This window comes from Polypterus senegalus, chromosome 2 (assembly GCF_016835505.1).
Source record: "Polypterus senegalus isolate Bchr_013 chromosome 2, ASM1683550v1, whole genome shotgun sequence".
NCBI classification, from domain to species: Eukaryota; Metazoa; Chordata; class Cladistia; order Polypteriformes; family Polypteridae; genus Polypterus; species Polypterus senegalus.
Genome location: NC_053155.1, coordinates 123,554,344 through 123,568,955, shown reverse-complemented (window position 1 = coordinate 123,568,955; position 14,612 = coordinate 123,554,344). Strand labels below are relative to the sequence as shown.

Below are 14,612 nucleotides of genomic sequence, written 5' to 3'. Positions count from 1 at the left end.
TCTTGAATTCATGATTGATACCTTTGACATTCCAGCTTGCAAAGTTCACTGTTTGGTCATAGAGACATTGCTTCTGAGCTTTTGTTGACATCTTCTAGTCTTAAATTAAGGTGGTACATTATTACTTAAAATAGCTTTAACCTTAATTTCTGATTTTACCAGGAGTTATTGCTATGAAGCCTATTGTTATGTTAGCACTTACAATTGTAAGGATTAAAAGGATAGATTAAAAATAGTTTCCTCTCTTTCACTCCCCCCAGCCACCCTGCCCCTCATTTTGCCTCCCCACATGAGGGTAGACCATACTTCATAAAGTCCCAGTCCTCTGACATACCTAGAGACAGAGTATGTCTAAAAAAAAACAAGCTCCCCTGCAGGAGTGTAGGAGGATTGAAGTAGTGATATTTATTGGCAATATAGTCCAAATACTATAAACCTAGAATAGAATCTTAAATACTCCCCTTTGGGGAGAACAAAAAGAAAAATTATAATTGTAATTTAAATGTAAAAATAACTGAGAAGGAAATAGATTATATAATTACAGCAAAAATCTCATTGCGAATTGACCAAATACCAAGTAAAATCTTCTTTGCCTTGCCAGAATACAATTTGACTCACAATTGTATTTCAAAAAGTGTTGGGATCAATTTTCTTAGCTCTTTTTCTGCTTCATCTGGAGAATTAAAAATGTAGAACTTGAATATCTATATTCAATTTATCAGGATGCAAGAGACTGTGTCTGATTTTGGCTTTCTGTAAGCTCTGTTTAATGCTGTAAAATGCAGCATGTTTAGCAGCTGTTGAAGGTATGAAAACAGGGAATATAAACTTTTGTTTCAGTCTAAGTGACATCACATTTAATTTAGATTGTAATTTGTCGAAACATACAATAAGTCTTCTAGGTTTTGTGGCATTCAATCCACATATGTAGTAAACTGCTGATATCTCAGTGTCTGATTTGAAGTCCTCTGCAATTATTTTAGAGAATAGTTTAAGTATGAGTTTTACTGGATTTGGACTTTCATGGTTTTCAATGAGACCTTTGATTGTGATGTTATTCCTTCTGTATCCATCTTCCAGTGAAGGTAGCCTGTCTCCAAGCACTTTGCATCCGTTGTTTTTCCGTCAGCGGTAGATGCCAGTTGTTCAGTTATTTCAATACGAGTTGTGAAAGTTTGCTTAATGTCTTCAAGCTGAGTCCCATTAGCTCTAAATTTATTCTCAAACTCGCTCACTTTTTCCTTAATTTATTTGCTCAATTTTTTCCTAGCATACCTTTAATAGTTGCCTCAAAGCAATTACTTAAATGTTTCTCGAAGTCTTTAATATCCTGAAGCAGCTTCTCATTTGCCATGTTTATGTCTTTTGTATTTTTCTTTATATCCTTTGTAACTGTCTTTATATTACTCTGTATCTCATTTACTGTATGCCCCCCCGACCCTAACCCTAAACCTTTTATTCAAACCAGGGGTCATATCTGAGATTTGGGGTGCAATTACTACTACTACAGGTTTTAGAACACCATTATTTTTTACAGTTTTCATTGAAATTTAAATAATCCAATGAATTACTTCAAATAGTAAAAAGGTACCAGTGGTTAAAAAGTGTTTCAGCTATCAAACACTGAAAAACAACATAATTTTTAGAGTTTTACAAAAAGGCTTTTTTCAAGGAACAAGTAATGGGTTAACAAATGACTCCCTTAAGTTTTCAACAACACAAAAATCTGACATTGTCACTGAAGGAAAATGTACAAAGCACTTCCTCCACTTATCGTTGTACATTTGTGCTAATATAGTGCACAGAGCCAATACACAATCAGCATACTAGGAGCTCATTCATTTAACCAGCTTTTGAGTGAAACCATTGATGGCCCTCCAGTCCAATGGAGGGCGCACTCACTCAAGTTCAAGTCACCCATTACTCTAGCACACATATTTTTAGATGTAGGAACACAATTCAAGTATCTTAAGAGAAATCCAAAAGGCATGGTTTTTAAATCTACAGTACATACTGTAGATAATGACATGGTGTGTGTGAGTGAATGCTGTAAGAGAAAGGTGCTAACCACCTTGTTAGACATTCAATATATGGCTCAATTATCACAAAAAAGCTTCATATCTGAGATTCATATTCTTGAAATATTTTAGCAAGTGAGGACATATGTGAAGCTTAACAGCATCAGGTTTCATAAACTTGGTGGAACTGAACACAAACAATGGATGCAGGGCCGTCTTAACGCATTGGCACACTGGGCAGTTGCCCAGGTTCCCATGCTAATCTATTTACTTGCCGAGTGGTTGTGTAGGTAGTGGCCCCAGTATCACTGCTTTGTCCGGGGGCCTATAATGCTGGTAAGACGGCCCTAAATGGATGTACAAGAGTTAATATGGAGCAGCCCGGTTAACACGTCAAATAAGGATTGTAATATGCTAGCCTATTTGCGGTTTGAATACGGCAGAATAATGTCCCTTTTAGTGCTTCCTGCCTGCATCAAACAGAGTCTAATCCGGTAAGTTATGCATACTGTAACCCCGGGATTTGAGTAAATATGATTCCAGTTGCTGTTATCTATATTTCTATGTTAAATAAATAAAATGCATGGATATCCCCTGAAAGCCTACATATGCATACAAAAAATATTTTTCAATGTCACTGTCAATTTGCTATATCTGCGCTTAATTTCATTTCTAACTGACTTGAACAAAAATACTGATATTAATTCCACTGGTAATTTTCAGTTTGCTACTCTGGATTTTCATGTCATTTATAATTCTGCATGTTGCTTTCAGGGTTTGCTTATCAGTTTTTACATGCCACCCAAAGATCCTAGACTATGCTCTGGCTCCCCATGATGTTTAAATTAAATGCTATGAGAACTGATCAAAGAACTTTATTATTTGTCAGTTTTTTTTTTCTTTTTTGTACCTTCTTTTCAATCGGTTTCATTTGTATTCTTGTCTGCATTTTAAAATGGGGATGGCACAGTGGTAGCACTGCTCCCTTGCAGTGAGGTGACCAGGCTTTGTGTCCGAAGTCCTCCCTGCATGGAGTTTGCATATTCTCGCCATTTCAGCATGGGTTTCCTCCAGGTGCTCCAGTTTTCTCCCACTGTCAAAAGCCATGCAGGTTAGGTGAATTGACATTGCTGAATTGGTGAGAGTGTGCGTTCACCCTGCGATGGACTGGCGCTATGTTAGCTGGGATTGACTTCAGTGATTGTGGTCAGGATTAAACAGGTTAGAAAATGTCATGACATTCTGAAGTGTCTTGTGATGATGTGTGTAAGGTAAGACATAATATTAAAAATAATATAACTGATCCTGCAGGGTATATCTTTACCCCTTAGCATATCACCACCTATCTATATTCAAGCATTGCAACACATGCATGCTCAGAATTAAAATTCTCTCCAAGATGTATCATTAAAGAATACCAGCCAGTTTCAGATTTGGTCTCTTCTGTATACCTTGGGAAGTTGCTTTTACTTATCTTTTAAACGTTTTCTTTTGGTTCCAGATTTATGTGGCGCAGACACCCTGAGTTTATAGACCTAAACCTGTCCTTCATTTCTGCCATTTGGCCAGCACTCTCTTCGGGTATAGATGCTGCATATGAAAATGCTGAACAGCGCCACCTTGTGTTCTTCAGAGGTTAGCCTTTTTCAATTCTTCATTCATTTTTCCACCATAGGGTTGCAAGGGGCAGTATTTGGTCCAAGGCTGAACATCCATCTCAGGGCACACTCACATTAACACCCTCACACTAACATCTTTGGGATTTTGAAGGAAACTGGAGTAAAAAACCTTGTGATCATACTGAAAACACACCCTGCACACAGGTAATGGCCAGAAGAAGGATTCCTCACACCAGTTTCTGAGAAATGTGAGACAGGAACAGTAACCATTATGCCACCATGCATTTATATTTTACCTTCAGTGTTGACTGGAGTATTAACACATTTACTTGTACATCCTTCATATTATACTATATGTTTTTATCCATCTGTGAAGAGTAATCAGTAATACTAACTCCACTTCCCTCTAACTAACAATCATAACAACCACTGAATTTTATTTAGTCCAGTGGTTAGTGGGCTACCCGTCCCACCCTGGGAACTATTTGTGTGCATTTTGCATTTCCTCACTGTGTTTGTATAGACTTTTTTTAGGTACTCGTTTTTCTTTACAAACTTCAAAGATTTATTTTTTTGCATTAAATGGAAACTCTAGCTTAGCATGGTGCGTGTAACTGTGCTATAGAACAGAATAGAATGGCTGCCCATCCAAGATTTTTTCTTCCTTGTACTCAGTGCTTCAGAGATTAGCTGCAGCTCCTTGTAATCCTGAAGGTACACTGGTGCAACCTCAGAAACCCCCATCTTCATTCTTTATTACCAGTATTGAATGTTTAAAATCACTGAAAATATAAAGATCACTTTCAAGAAATGGATTGATGAATACATATGAGTCTATATGTATGAACGTTCTTCATTTCTTCGCCCTCTTCTTCCATATGATGCTGCACTTATGCTGTTTTTCTCGCAGCATTGGTGGAATGGTGGTCTTTTTTAAGTTCCTATAATATACACTGACAGCTTTCTAGCATTCCTAAAAGACTTTAAAAAATTCATTGAGCTTAAAACCTGCTCTGTAAAATGAAGAACATCAATCACTTGATGGTAACCATCAGGTCTAAGGATTTAATGAATAAGCAGTTAATAATTATGTGCAAGTGAAAAGCAAATATTGATTATATAATCTTGGATGAACTTCCCCAAAAAAACATGCAACATTATAAGAAAGAGCATGTGATGCCTATTAATCTGCAATGTTAAGCAACGGAGGTGCTTATAGTGGGTCCATCAGCTAAAGCCCAAATTGGTCTTGGACTTCTCGGCTCTTTCTCTGTCTTTTACAAACCTCAAGTCTGCAATCTTAGTGTTATCTTTGACAGTAACCTCTCTTTTGAGAAACAGGTTAAATCTGTAGTCAAGAGTTGCTTTTTCCAGCTTTGTCTATTAGTTAAAATCAAGCCTTTTTTATCATCTAGGGATTTTGAGAAAGTTACTCATGTTTTTATCTTTTAACACCTAGATTACTGCAATTTGCTGTAATCTGGGATTAGCAAATCCCTGATATGCAGGTTACATTTGGTCAAGATTGCTGCCGCTCACTTTCTGGTTGGGGCAAGAAAGTATGACTCTGTTTCTCCAATATTAGCTTCTTTACACTGGCTGCCTGTCAGTTTTCGAATTGATTTTAAAATCTTGCTGCTAGTTTTTAAATCTTTACATGGGCTCGCTCCTGCCTATTTATCTGAATTGTGTGTTTTACACCAGCCATCCAGAGTGCTTAGATCTTCTGGTCAGTTGTTTCTGGTTGTCCCTCGTACCAAATGTAAAACTAAGGGGGACAGAGCGTATGCAGCTGCTGCTCCTCGCCTGTGGAACTGTTTACCTCATCACATAAAGGAGTCGTCTACAATTGAACTCTTCAAAACAAGATTAAAGACTCATTTCTATTCACTTGCATTCCGTGACCTTTATTAATACTGATGGTTTCCTCATTATGTAACATTACTTCTATTTATTATTTATTTTATTTATGTTCATTTATTTTATTTCTATTTATGTTATTTGTTTATTTTCTTTTTTTCTATTATTGTAAAGCACTTTGGCCACAGCATTCCTATGTTGTTTTAAATGTGCTATATAAATAAAGTTGGCATTGACAATTTTACAACTGAGTGTTAAGTACTTTTGTGCTAATCCTGCCTATGATGTAATTCAGCAAAAAAGCATTGACTGTTGGCTGAAAACCCACAAGACAATGCTTTAATTATATGGTCTTGCTTTTGGTCCTTAGGAAGGGGGAATAAAGTTATGAAATGTATATTGAGTAAACCTGACATCATAATGTAATAACCAATTACGTGACAGCATGTAAATGGGCTCACAATTTGATGCCTGTTGTTTCTAAGATGGACACAAAAGAAGTGATACGCACATGCTGTATGCTTCTCTAAAGAATGGTTCTTCTTCTTTCAGATTAAATTGCCAAAAGAGGGTTGTTTTTTACTAACAGATGTCATCGATGTCAAAGGTCAAGCGATGACGTGTGAAAGAAAATCACAGCACCTTTCAAGTGTATTTAAAAGAAAAAATAAAACGAGAGAGAGAGAGAAAAAGGGTCAAGACTGGAGGTGGGCAGTAAACAACATGGCCCCTTTCCTGTTTCGGAGGAATCCTGGGAGAAACTCAAGTGCAGTGAAATACAAACACAGCCTTTCAATTAGAAAAACAAAATAATTATGTAAAACAAAAATGTTGAAGGCCTACCTTCAAACCTGCCTGGGCTACCCTATCTCTAAGATAAGAACTTCTTGACATTTCCAACCTCCATCCCTTCACCCTATCACACTGAGGTGAAAATGTCATGCGACGGTGATCACATAATACAGTATTCTTTTTGCCTGTCTCACCACACTAATGTACTGTTTCGTAATGTTCTTCACCCACAATCTTGTTACAGGTGACAAGTATACGTCAAACAACAAATATGCATGAAAATGATATAATTAGTCAAGTATAAATCTAATTTATAAATTAAAAAAAAAATGTTATGACATATGTGTTGTGTCTGGTGACCTATATCTGTCGGTACAGTTGGCACAATCTTAAGAAACACTTAGCAATTAATGAATGGATTGAGGAGCACATCAGTTGCAAAGGATTTAACGTGCTGCTATGGTTATGATGACTTTTGAGAGACATTTGTAAAATAACAATTGATCTTAAATTCTTTAAGAATTATGATTTTGGAAAAAATTTTTAATCTAAACATTTTAGCACATTTGTTTATATATGCAACCAGCTGTTCTACCCATCTAAGACAAGCTGAAATCAATCCAGATCTCAGTGTTAACATCTGCAATGCATCATTTATTGGAATGTATTTTGTAAAGCATGAAGTAATAAAATGCATTGCATTTGTCATTCCAACAGATGGCACATTATGAACATTTGTAGTAATAAAATGCATTCATACAAATATTTTTGATATGATTTCTGTTGGAATGACAGAGAGATAATTACCCGGCAGAAACACAGACACTTATCCGTTTCCTTTGTGAATTATGGATCAGTAGGCTCATTAGCTCTTGATATCATCTATTTGGAAAAGATTAGCTAGAGCACAAAAGAATTCTGCTTTAAAACAAGAAATCAGGCAACTCTGCCAGAGTTAGAAGTTGTACTGCAAACCTCTTTTAAACTCCAATTACAGTACAGGCCCTCATCTTCTGATTGCAGTCCTGAGTGGGACTTGTCCTATATACTTTCTGTGACTATCTTTAAATGTAAGAGAACAGACTTCGGTGCATCCAGAATACTTAACTCCCTTTATAATTGTCTCCCCTGCATAATATTAATAATAATATATAATAAAATAATACATAATAATATACATAACGGCAAGGAGATAGATCCGGCCTTGACAAGTAAGAAGATAAGTGAAGGTCATTCATGGCATTCTTGTGTTCAAATATAATAATTTCCATTCACTGTAATATTTGCTAATAAGAAGATAAGAGAACATAAGGCAAAGTGTTAATTTTGCTTTCTTTATCATGTGAATGCTCAGGTAATCAATACTGGCTGGTTCAACAATATGACATCCTTGAAGGATATCCCAAAACCATCTACCATCTTGGATTTCCAAAAACTGTCAAGTCTATAGATGCTGCCCTGCACTTCAGAGATACAAAAGAAACATTTTTCTTCACTGACAACACATTCTGGAAGTATGATATTTTAAAAGGAGAAGTGTTTCAATGTTACCTAATGTTGAGTATTTTAATATGCTCGTATAGTAGTGTGAAAAGAAAAATTGGTACCATGTTTTTAATTTTTTTCAGGTATTATGAAACACAAAAGAAACTTGATATGAATTATCCTAAGCAAATAACTGAGATGTGGCCAGGAATGGAAAGCAAAGTAGATGCAGCAGTGCTGTTCAATGGTACAGTATGTCCATTTGGTCACTTTTGTTAAGTCATTTATTTTAAATATTAATAAGATTTCTTGACAGAAATCAATCCTTCACCAGATGGTAATCTATTGGTGGACATAACTGCACATATGTTTTTTTGTTATTTGTGGTATTTGTGCTAAATTAGGAACATCTACCTTAAATATCTATCGATAAAGAATCAGGCTGTCAAGTGACTTTTGATTTATTTCTGAACCAGAGTCTTTCAAAGTTAATAAAAGGTTGTGTGGGGTTCCAGGGGGTACTGCAGCTCCCCAAACTCCAAACAACAAAGGCTCAGAAACAAGTTTGACTCAGTAATTCTCTTTTGATCTCTCTATCTTTTCTCCTCTCCTCCTCAAGGCAAGCTTTGTCTTCCTTCTCCCGACTCTGGCTCCCTGTGTTGAGGCAGGCAGCTCTTTTTATGTAACACCCAGGATCACTTCCAGTGTCCCAAAACTCAGAAGCACTTCTGGGTGAGGTTGGAGCCGTTGGGCTGTCTTGTTCCATTTAGCGCCCTCTGATAGGTCTGACAGAACTCAACAGGGCTGAGCCAATGAATTACAGTTCTCCATGTCCCCTGTGGGAATCTGCAGTTATGACATAATCCAGAGTCCAGAGACAGTGCCCTAAGAAAATTGTCTTCCCTGTCCTTCCGTGCCATTGGCATCCCGACTGGGTAAGGATCCCAGCACTTCTCCAGCTGAAATATCTGTCTTTCACATTATTATTATCTCTATTATAAAACAAAATCCTGGGATGAGACTTTCTCTGAGATAATTTCAGGTCCCGCGACACAAGACTTTTTGCCAAGAGATTTTGACAAGTCCACATCCTCCTTTCAAACATTTACAACCATGGCCACGGTCCAATCACTTCTCATTTGTGTGAATGCTATTGCCAGACACAGTTCCTACGCTCTCAGCTCCAAGCAGGGTTGGAAATAAAAGTCAAAAAGTAGAAGACAAACTAGAACGTCGTAAAGAGGTTCAAAAACACTGCAGAGCAAATTAGAGATTATGAAAGTACTAAAATTCGAAAGATTTGAAAAACTGATAGTAAAGATTGCATTAGCGCTATCAAACAGAAATTATTACTCGGTGAATTAAAGGAACAGTGAAAAGAGATATACAGTTTCAGGTAATTTGGTTTTCAACTCACATCCCAAAGTAGTGTGTGTTAAACTAATTGGTAATGGTCTCCAAGATAATGTGTGGATTGGCTATGCCATGAGCTGGTGCCAGATCCAAGGCTGGTTCCTTGCCCTTAGCTCTTGGACTAAGCAAGTTTGTGAATGTTCTGCTATGTTATACCAAAGTATAAAAGAAATTTTTGTTTTATTCAGATTTTTTTCAAAAAGGTAATATCAAAGTCTAGGTACTAAAGGACAAATGGCTGCCCAGCTGCTTCCTGGTGTTAGAGTAAAGGGCCAGTGATTGTGTTGCAAAACTAATGTTGTGTCTTGTGTTTGTCACATTTAATGATATTGCGTTCCATTTGACTTCATATACATTTCAATTAGCTAAGGAAGAAATACATTAAAACACCATAGTAAAGTACCGAGAGCAAAAACACCATAGTAAGACTGCCACAATTGTACTCTTTAAATACCGGCCAGACGTGTGTGTACTATGAGGAACCACACCACTCTGTAGGAATAAGTTATATCAAAGTAATGGGTTTTCATCCTGTAATAAAATACTTTAGACTACTATGATAGTGAAGGCTGTTTTCTTAAGTTACTATTATAGTGAAGGCTGTTTTCACAGTGACATTATCAGATCATCCATTATCATTGGTGTATTCTTGGGAAGGAGATTTAGAAAGGTAAAATACGATGCAGCTATAGCCTTCTTATGGTGTCTCCATTTCTGTTTCAGGGCCATTCTTTACCAAAATGATAAAGACACCTCCAGGACTTCCTTACTACTTCTATATGACAGTTCTTTAAAAATTAACTTCATTTTTTAAAAATAATTTAAAAGTGCATATTATTATTTTGAGAAAAATGATGAAAATATTAAGAGCTGAAGTAAATAAGTTAGTAATGAGCACAACATATTCAATTATTCACCCATCCATCCATTTCTTTTTTGAATCCACTTCATCCATTTCGAGTTTGTGAGGTGTTGTTGCCAAACACAGCAGCGCTGGGCAGAACTCAGGAACTACGCATTTACCCACATTCACTCACACTAGCACAATTCAGAGTTGCCAGATCACCGTTACATGACATTGGGATATGATTAGATAACCAGAGAACCGAAAGAAAAATCTACATGTTGAGAAAATGAAAGCTCCTCATACACGGCAAATGGGGTGAGTCCCTAGCATTGTGAGACAGTAGCACTTATCACCTTGCTATTACATCTCCTGCCAACTGCAGTTTTTCCAGTTGAATAAATAATTAAATAAACATGAAGAAAGAATCCCAAGACTGTTTGCGCAGGACTGATCTGATTTCACATTTGAATTTTGTCTTGCAGATTTCATCTATTTCTTCAGCGGTGCTTTGCAGTACCAATATGACCCCATAAAAAAATACATTGTACAAACAAGAAATGCTAATGAATGGCTATGCAGTTAAAGATGACCGATAGTGAATAGATGAATGAGAGATCTCAGCAAATGAAGGAGTATGCAGCTCACCAGATGAACTAACAGTATCTCACAAAATCAGAATGCAAACAAGATGGCTGCCATATGTAAATATCAGAACTTTGGTGACTGCCTTTGTTTTTATTTGCCATAAAGCTACTAAATGGAGGCAAAAACGTATTACACGACTGGATTATAACTGAAAAATATATATTTTTTCTGTTTTGAACTTTTTGGAACAATGTGAATCAGTTTTCTACAATGTAAGGACTACTTTTAGTCAATATACAGACTTTAAATGTTTAACCAATGCTAACAAATGATTTTATTTAATTCCTAAGCATTTATTCACATTTAAGTAATTGTGTTTATTTATTGATAGCTAGCATTGTTTATAAGATTACTGATTCATGCTTATGCTGGCCAACACCAGCTCATATAATTTGCTTTGTAATTTTTGTGTGGTAAAGTGTATGCTCATATTCCTTATTTCAGATGGAAAGTGTCACTGAATGGCAAAGCTAAAATGACTCTCATAAAGAGAGTGAAGCATAGTATTAGTGAAGATGTTATTTCTTCACACCTGTTTTTAGAAACGGAACATTACATGTTACGCGAGAGAGTCTGAAAGGCTGATCATTAACAGGAATGCCAAAGTCAGGTCCCAAAATCACAAGCACCAAAAGGGGGCTGATACCCACAGCCACAACTATCTGTTCTCTTGAAGGTGCTTTAATTGATTATAAAAAAGAAAAAAAGAAAAAATTGTCTTTGTTGTAATGTTTAACATGTATTGTCTTGGCAACCAGCTAGTTAATTACAATGAAGACACTTTTAGTAGTGTGATGAAAAGATATAATGCAAACTATAGCACTTGCTTTCCTTTTCTGTACTGTAAAGAGCCAGGTGTTCGGTAAATATCTCATTTGTTGTATAAAAATATAAAATAACCAAAGAGTTTACACCTTTACAGATTGCTGCTACAAGAATCCGTATTTGCATTATCATTAAGGGCCACATTTCCCATGATCTCAAGCCCTTCACTTGTTGCCTGTGTCTTCTAAAATGATTTCTAAAATTCTTTTATTGTTTTATAAATGTTTACATGGCCTGGCTTCTCCCTACCTCAGCAACACGATTGTCAAGTGCACTTCTTCCAGGTCATTTCAATTGTTGCATGACACCCTGTTAGCTATTCCCAGGACTAATGGGGGCATCCAAGCTCTGGAACTGTTTACGTGACCACCTGAGAACTACGGACAACCTCAGCACTTTTAAAAACAATCTTAATACTTTCATATTTAATAATTAATTTTGTTTCTGTCTTTTTGTTTAAATTCTACTTTATCTGTTTTGCTGTTAAACACGTTGTGAGCCTTTCTGTGAAAAAGTTATATAAAGTGTACTATTAATGTTCATGACTGATCAATAAATACATAAATAAAACGATGAATTAGTCAATCAGCACTAGTGCCCTGAGCTTTAATTTATATATAAAGAATCTGCACTGCACATTTTTTAAATAATAATTGTGATTTCTGTTGGAATAATTTTCTTCTAGCAAGGAAACATCAACAATAATGTATAATGACAACATTTATTTATATAGCACATGTTCATACAAATGGTGTAGCTCAAAGTGCTTTACAAGATGAAGAAAGAAACGTTTTTCAAAAAATAAAAATAACACCAGGCAATGCTAAATAACAAAGAATAAAGTAAGGTCCGATGGCCAGGACAAAGAAAAAACTCCAGAGGGCTGGAGAAAAAAAAAAATCTGCAGGGGTTCCGAGGCCACGAGACCACCCAGCCTAACATACTGTAAATAATTAAATCAGTCCTTATGGTTTTCATGGAATAACCATATGAAGGGTCAGAGGGAGGGTTATTATTCCAACTAATTTGTGATTACCAAATAATGTTCTTTAGAAAAATAATACTTGAAATAGCATATAAGGAACATGGTGCACTTAGTCCCCTTGTCATTTGGTTTAAGATAATAAAGTAAAGGGAAACCATGCTTGGCCATCATGTAATGTGATTAAAGACACACTATGGCAGCTCTCCATTCTGTTTAATGTCACCATTAAAAAGGCAACATGCTCTTAGCTTAGCTGACTTCTACAGTTTATTACTATTATATATCAGAACATCCCACAAACTGGCTATCTCATATGTAAAAGCATGTTCCTAACTATCATGGATATTAGGGAAAATGTACTTATTTCTTTTTTGATGATTATAATAGTACTTTGTGTTTCAGCAAAAGAGTTGCAAGTCCTTTTTGGGTTGTGGGCTACCAACAGTGGGTCATGGATTGCCCTCACTGGGTTTACCACAGCTTTTCAGTGGGTTAGGAGTGGCTCACGGTGGGTCACCTTAGTGATCAACAATGCTGCACAAAATGTTCCCTGTCTTTACTTACTATCTACAAATGGGAATCACCCTTCTTTACCTTTATATGCATACTCAATTCTTGAAAGGCAAACCATTATGCCTCACTTGCCCTGCTGTGACATTAGTGCTTTGATTCACCAAGACGGACTAACGCAAAGGTAAACTGGTCATAAAAAGTGAGAAATGCTGCCATAGAGTACTCTAGGTTTGACATTTCATGTTGGATTACATGTCTTGGAAAGAATATTTTACAACCATTTAACTGTTGGACTGTAAATTAAAAGATAGATAGATAGATAGATAGAACCAATTTTATTGGGGAAATCTGTGTTTTTACAGTTTAAATTAATTATCAAAGAAATACATATTCTCATGTTATTACAAACAACAAATCCCCTCTCAAATATACACCAGAATGTCTAAACAGAAACAACTCATGCTTTCTATGGTTCGTGGTCTAGAGGAGAACGTTAACAAGTCTAATGCCCTGAACCAATTTTCTTATTAAATTTTCCCTCTTCCCAGCACCATCACCACTCTACCAATGACCACTACATCAACGACTACTACCACTTAAAACTAGTATGGCCAGCGATGAGTCTATCTCTGGACTTCATTGTGAACTGTCTATAACTGATGACTAAGTGAGGAGACAACTGCTACACACAAGAAAAGTTGTGGGACCAGAAGGAGTCAGTCCTCAAGTTCTTTTACCTGTGCTGACCAACACTTTAGTACTTTGTGACCCTTGCCACCTGTTCAGACCGTCACTACTGTAAGGCAGCAAAAGGTGCCACTGCTGTGGAAAACGTCCTGTGTTGTTCTTGTTCCAAAGAAGGCAGTACCACTTCACCTAATGCTTACAGACCAGTGGCATTTACATCCAAAATCATGAAGACTTTTGACAGGCTAGTCCTGGACTATATGAGTCTTCTTGTGAAAGATCACATGGATTCACTGCAGTTTGCTTATTGAACCAAGACAGGAGTAGTTGATGCAATTATTGATCTGCTCCAGAAGGCTTATTTTCAGCCAGACAAAGCTGGCAAAACTTAGAGGATTATACTTTTTGATTTCTCCTTCAAGACCATTCAGCAATTCTTTTAAAGCAGTACGCTCAGGGATAGGCAGGTGGTGGAGCCTATGTTGTAAGACTCTATGGATGAAAGTATCAGCTAAATAAATAAATATACATGTGATAAGCCACCGGTGGCGCAGTGGTAGCGCTGCTGCCTCACAGTTAGGAGACCTGGGTTCGCTTCCCGGGTCCTCCCCGTGTGGAGTCTGCATGTTCTCCCCGTGTCTGTGTGGGTTTCCGCCGGGTGCTCTGGCTTCCTCCCACAGTCCAAAGACATGCAGGTTAGGTGGATTGGTGACCCTAAATTGTCCCTAGTGTGTGCTTGGTGTGTGTGTGTGTGCCCTGCGGTGGGCTGGCACCCAGCTCGGGGTTTGTTTCCTGCCTTGCGCCTTGTGTTGGCTGAGATTGGCTCCAGCAGATCCCCGTGACCCTGTAGTTAGGATATAGCGGGATGGATGATAAGCCACCATTAGGCATGAATTTAGAGAAACCAGATGTACATTATACAA

At 36.9% G+C, this 14,612-nt stretch overlaps 1 protein-coding gene across 6 annotated transcripts in view; it reads left to right on the top strand.

Moving 5' to 3' along the window:
* LOC120523318 (interstitial collagenase-like) overlaps positions 1-12,035 on the top strand; it is a 66,571-nt gene extending 54,536 nt beyond the window's left edge. For 4 of the 6 annotated variants that reach the window (XM_039744528.1, XM_039744530.1, XM_039744533.1 and 1 more), the window contains 4 exons: positions 3,520-3,653; positions 7,644-7,803; positions 7,918-8,021; positions 10,517-12,035. In XM_039744528.1, coding sequence (XP_039600462.1) covers positions 3,520-3,653; positions 7,644-7,803; positions 7,918-8,021; positions 10,517-10,617 — 499 coding nt within the window. In that variant the 3' untranslated portion in view covers positions 10,618-12,035. Of the gene's footprint in view, positions 1-3,519; positions 3,654-7,643; positions 7,804-7,917; positions 8,027-10,516 lie in introns of all 6 variants that reach the window. The other 2 variants (XM_039744529.1, XM_039744532.1) reach the window with 2 other exon arrangements.
* The last annotated feature ends 2,577 nt before the right edge of the window (positions 12,036-14,612 follow it).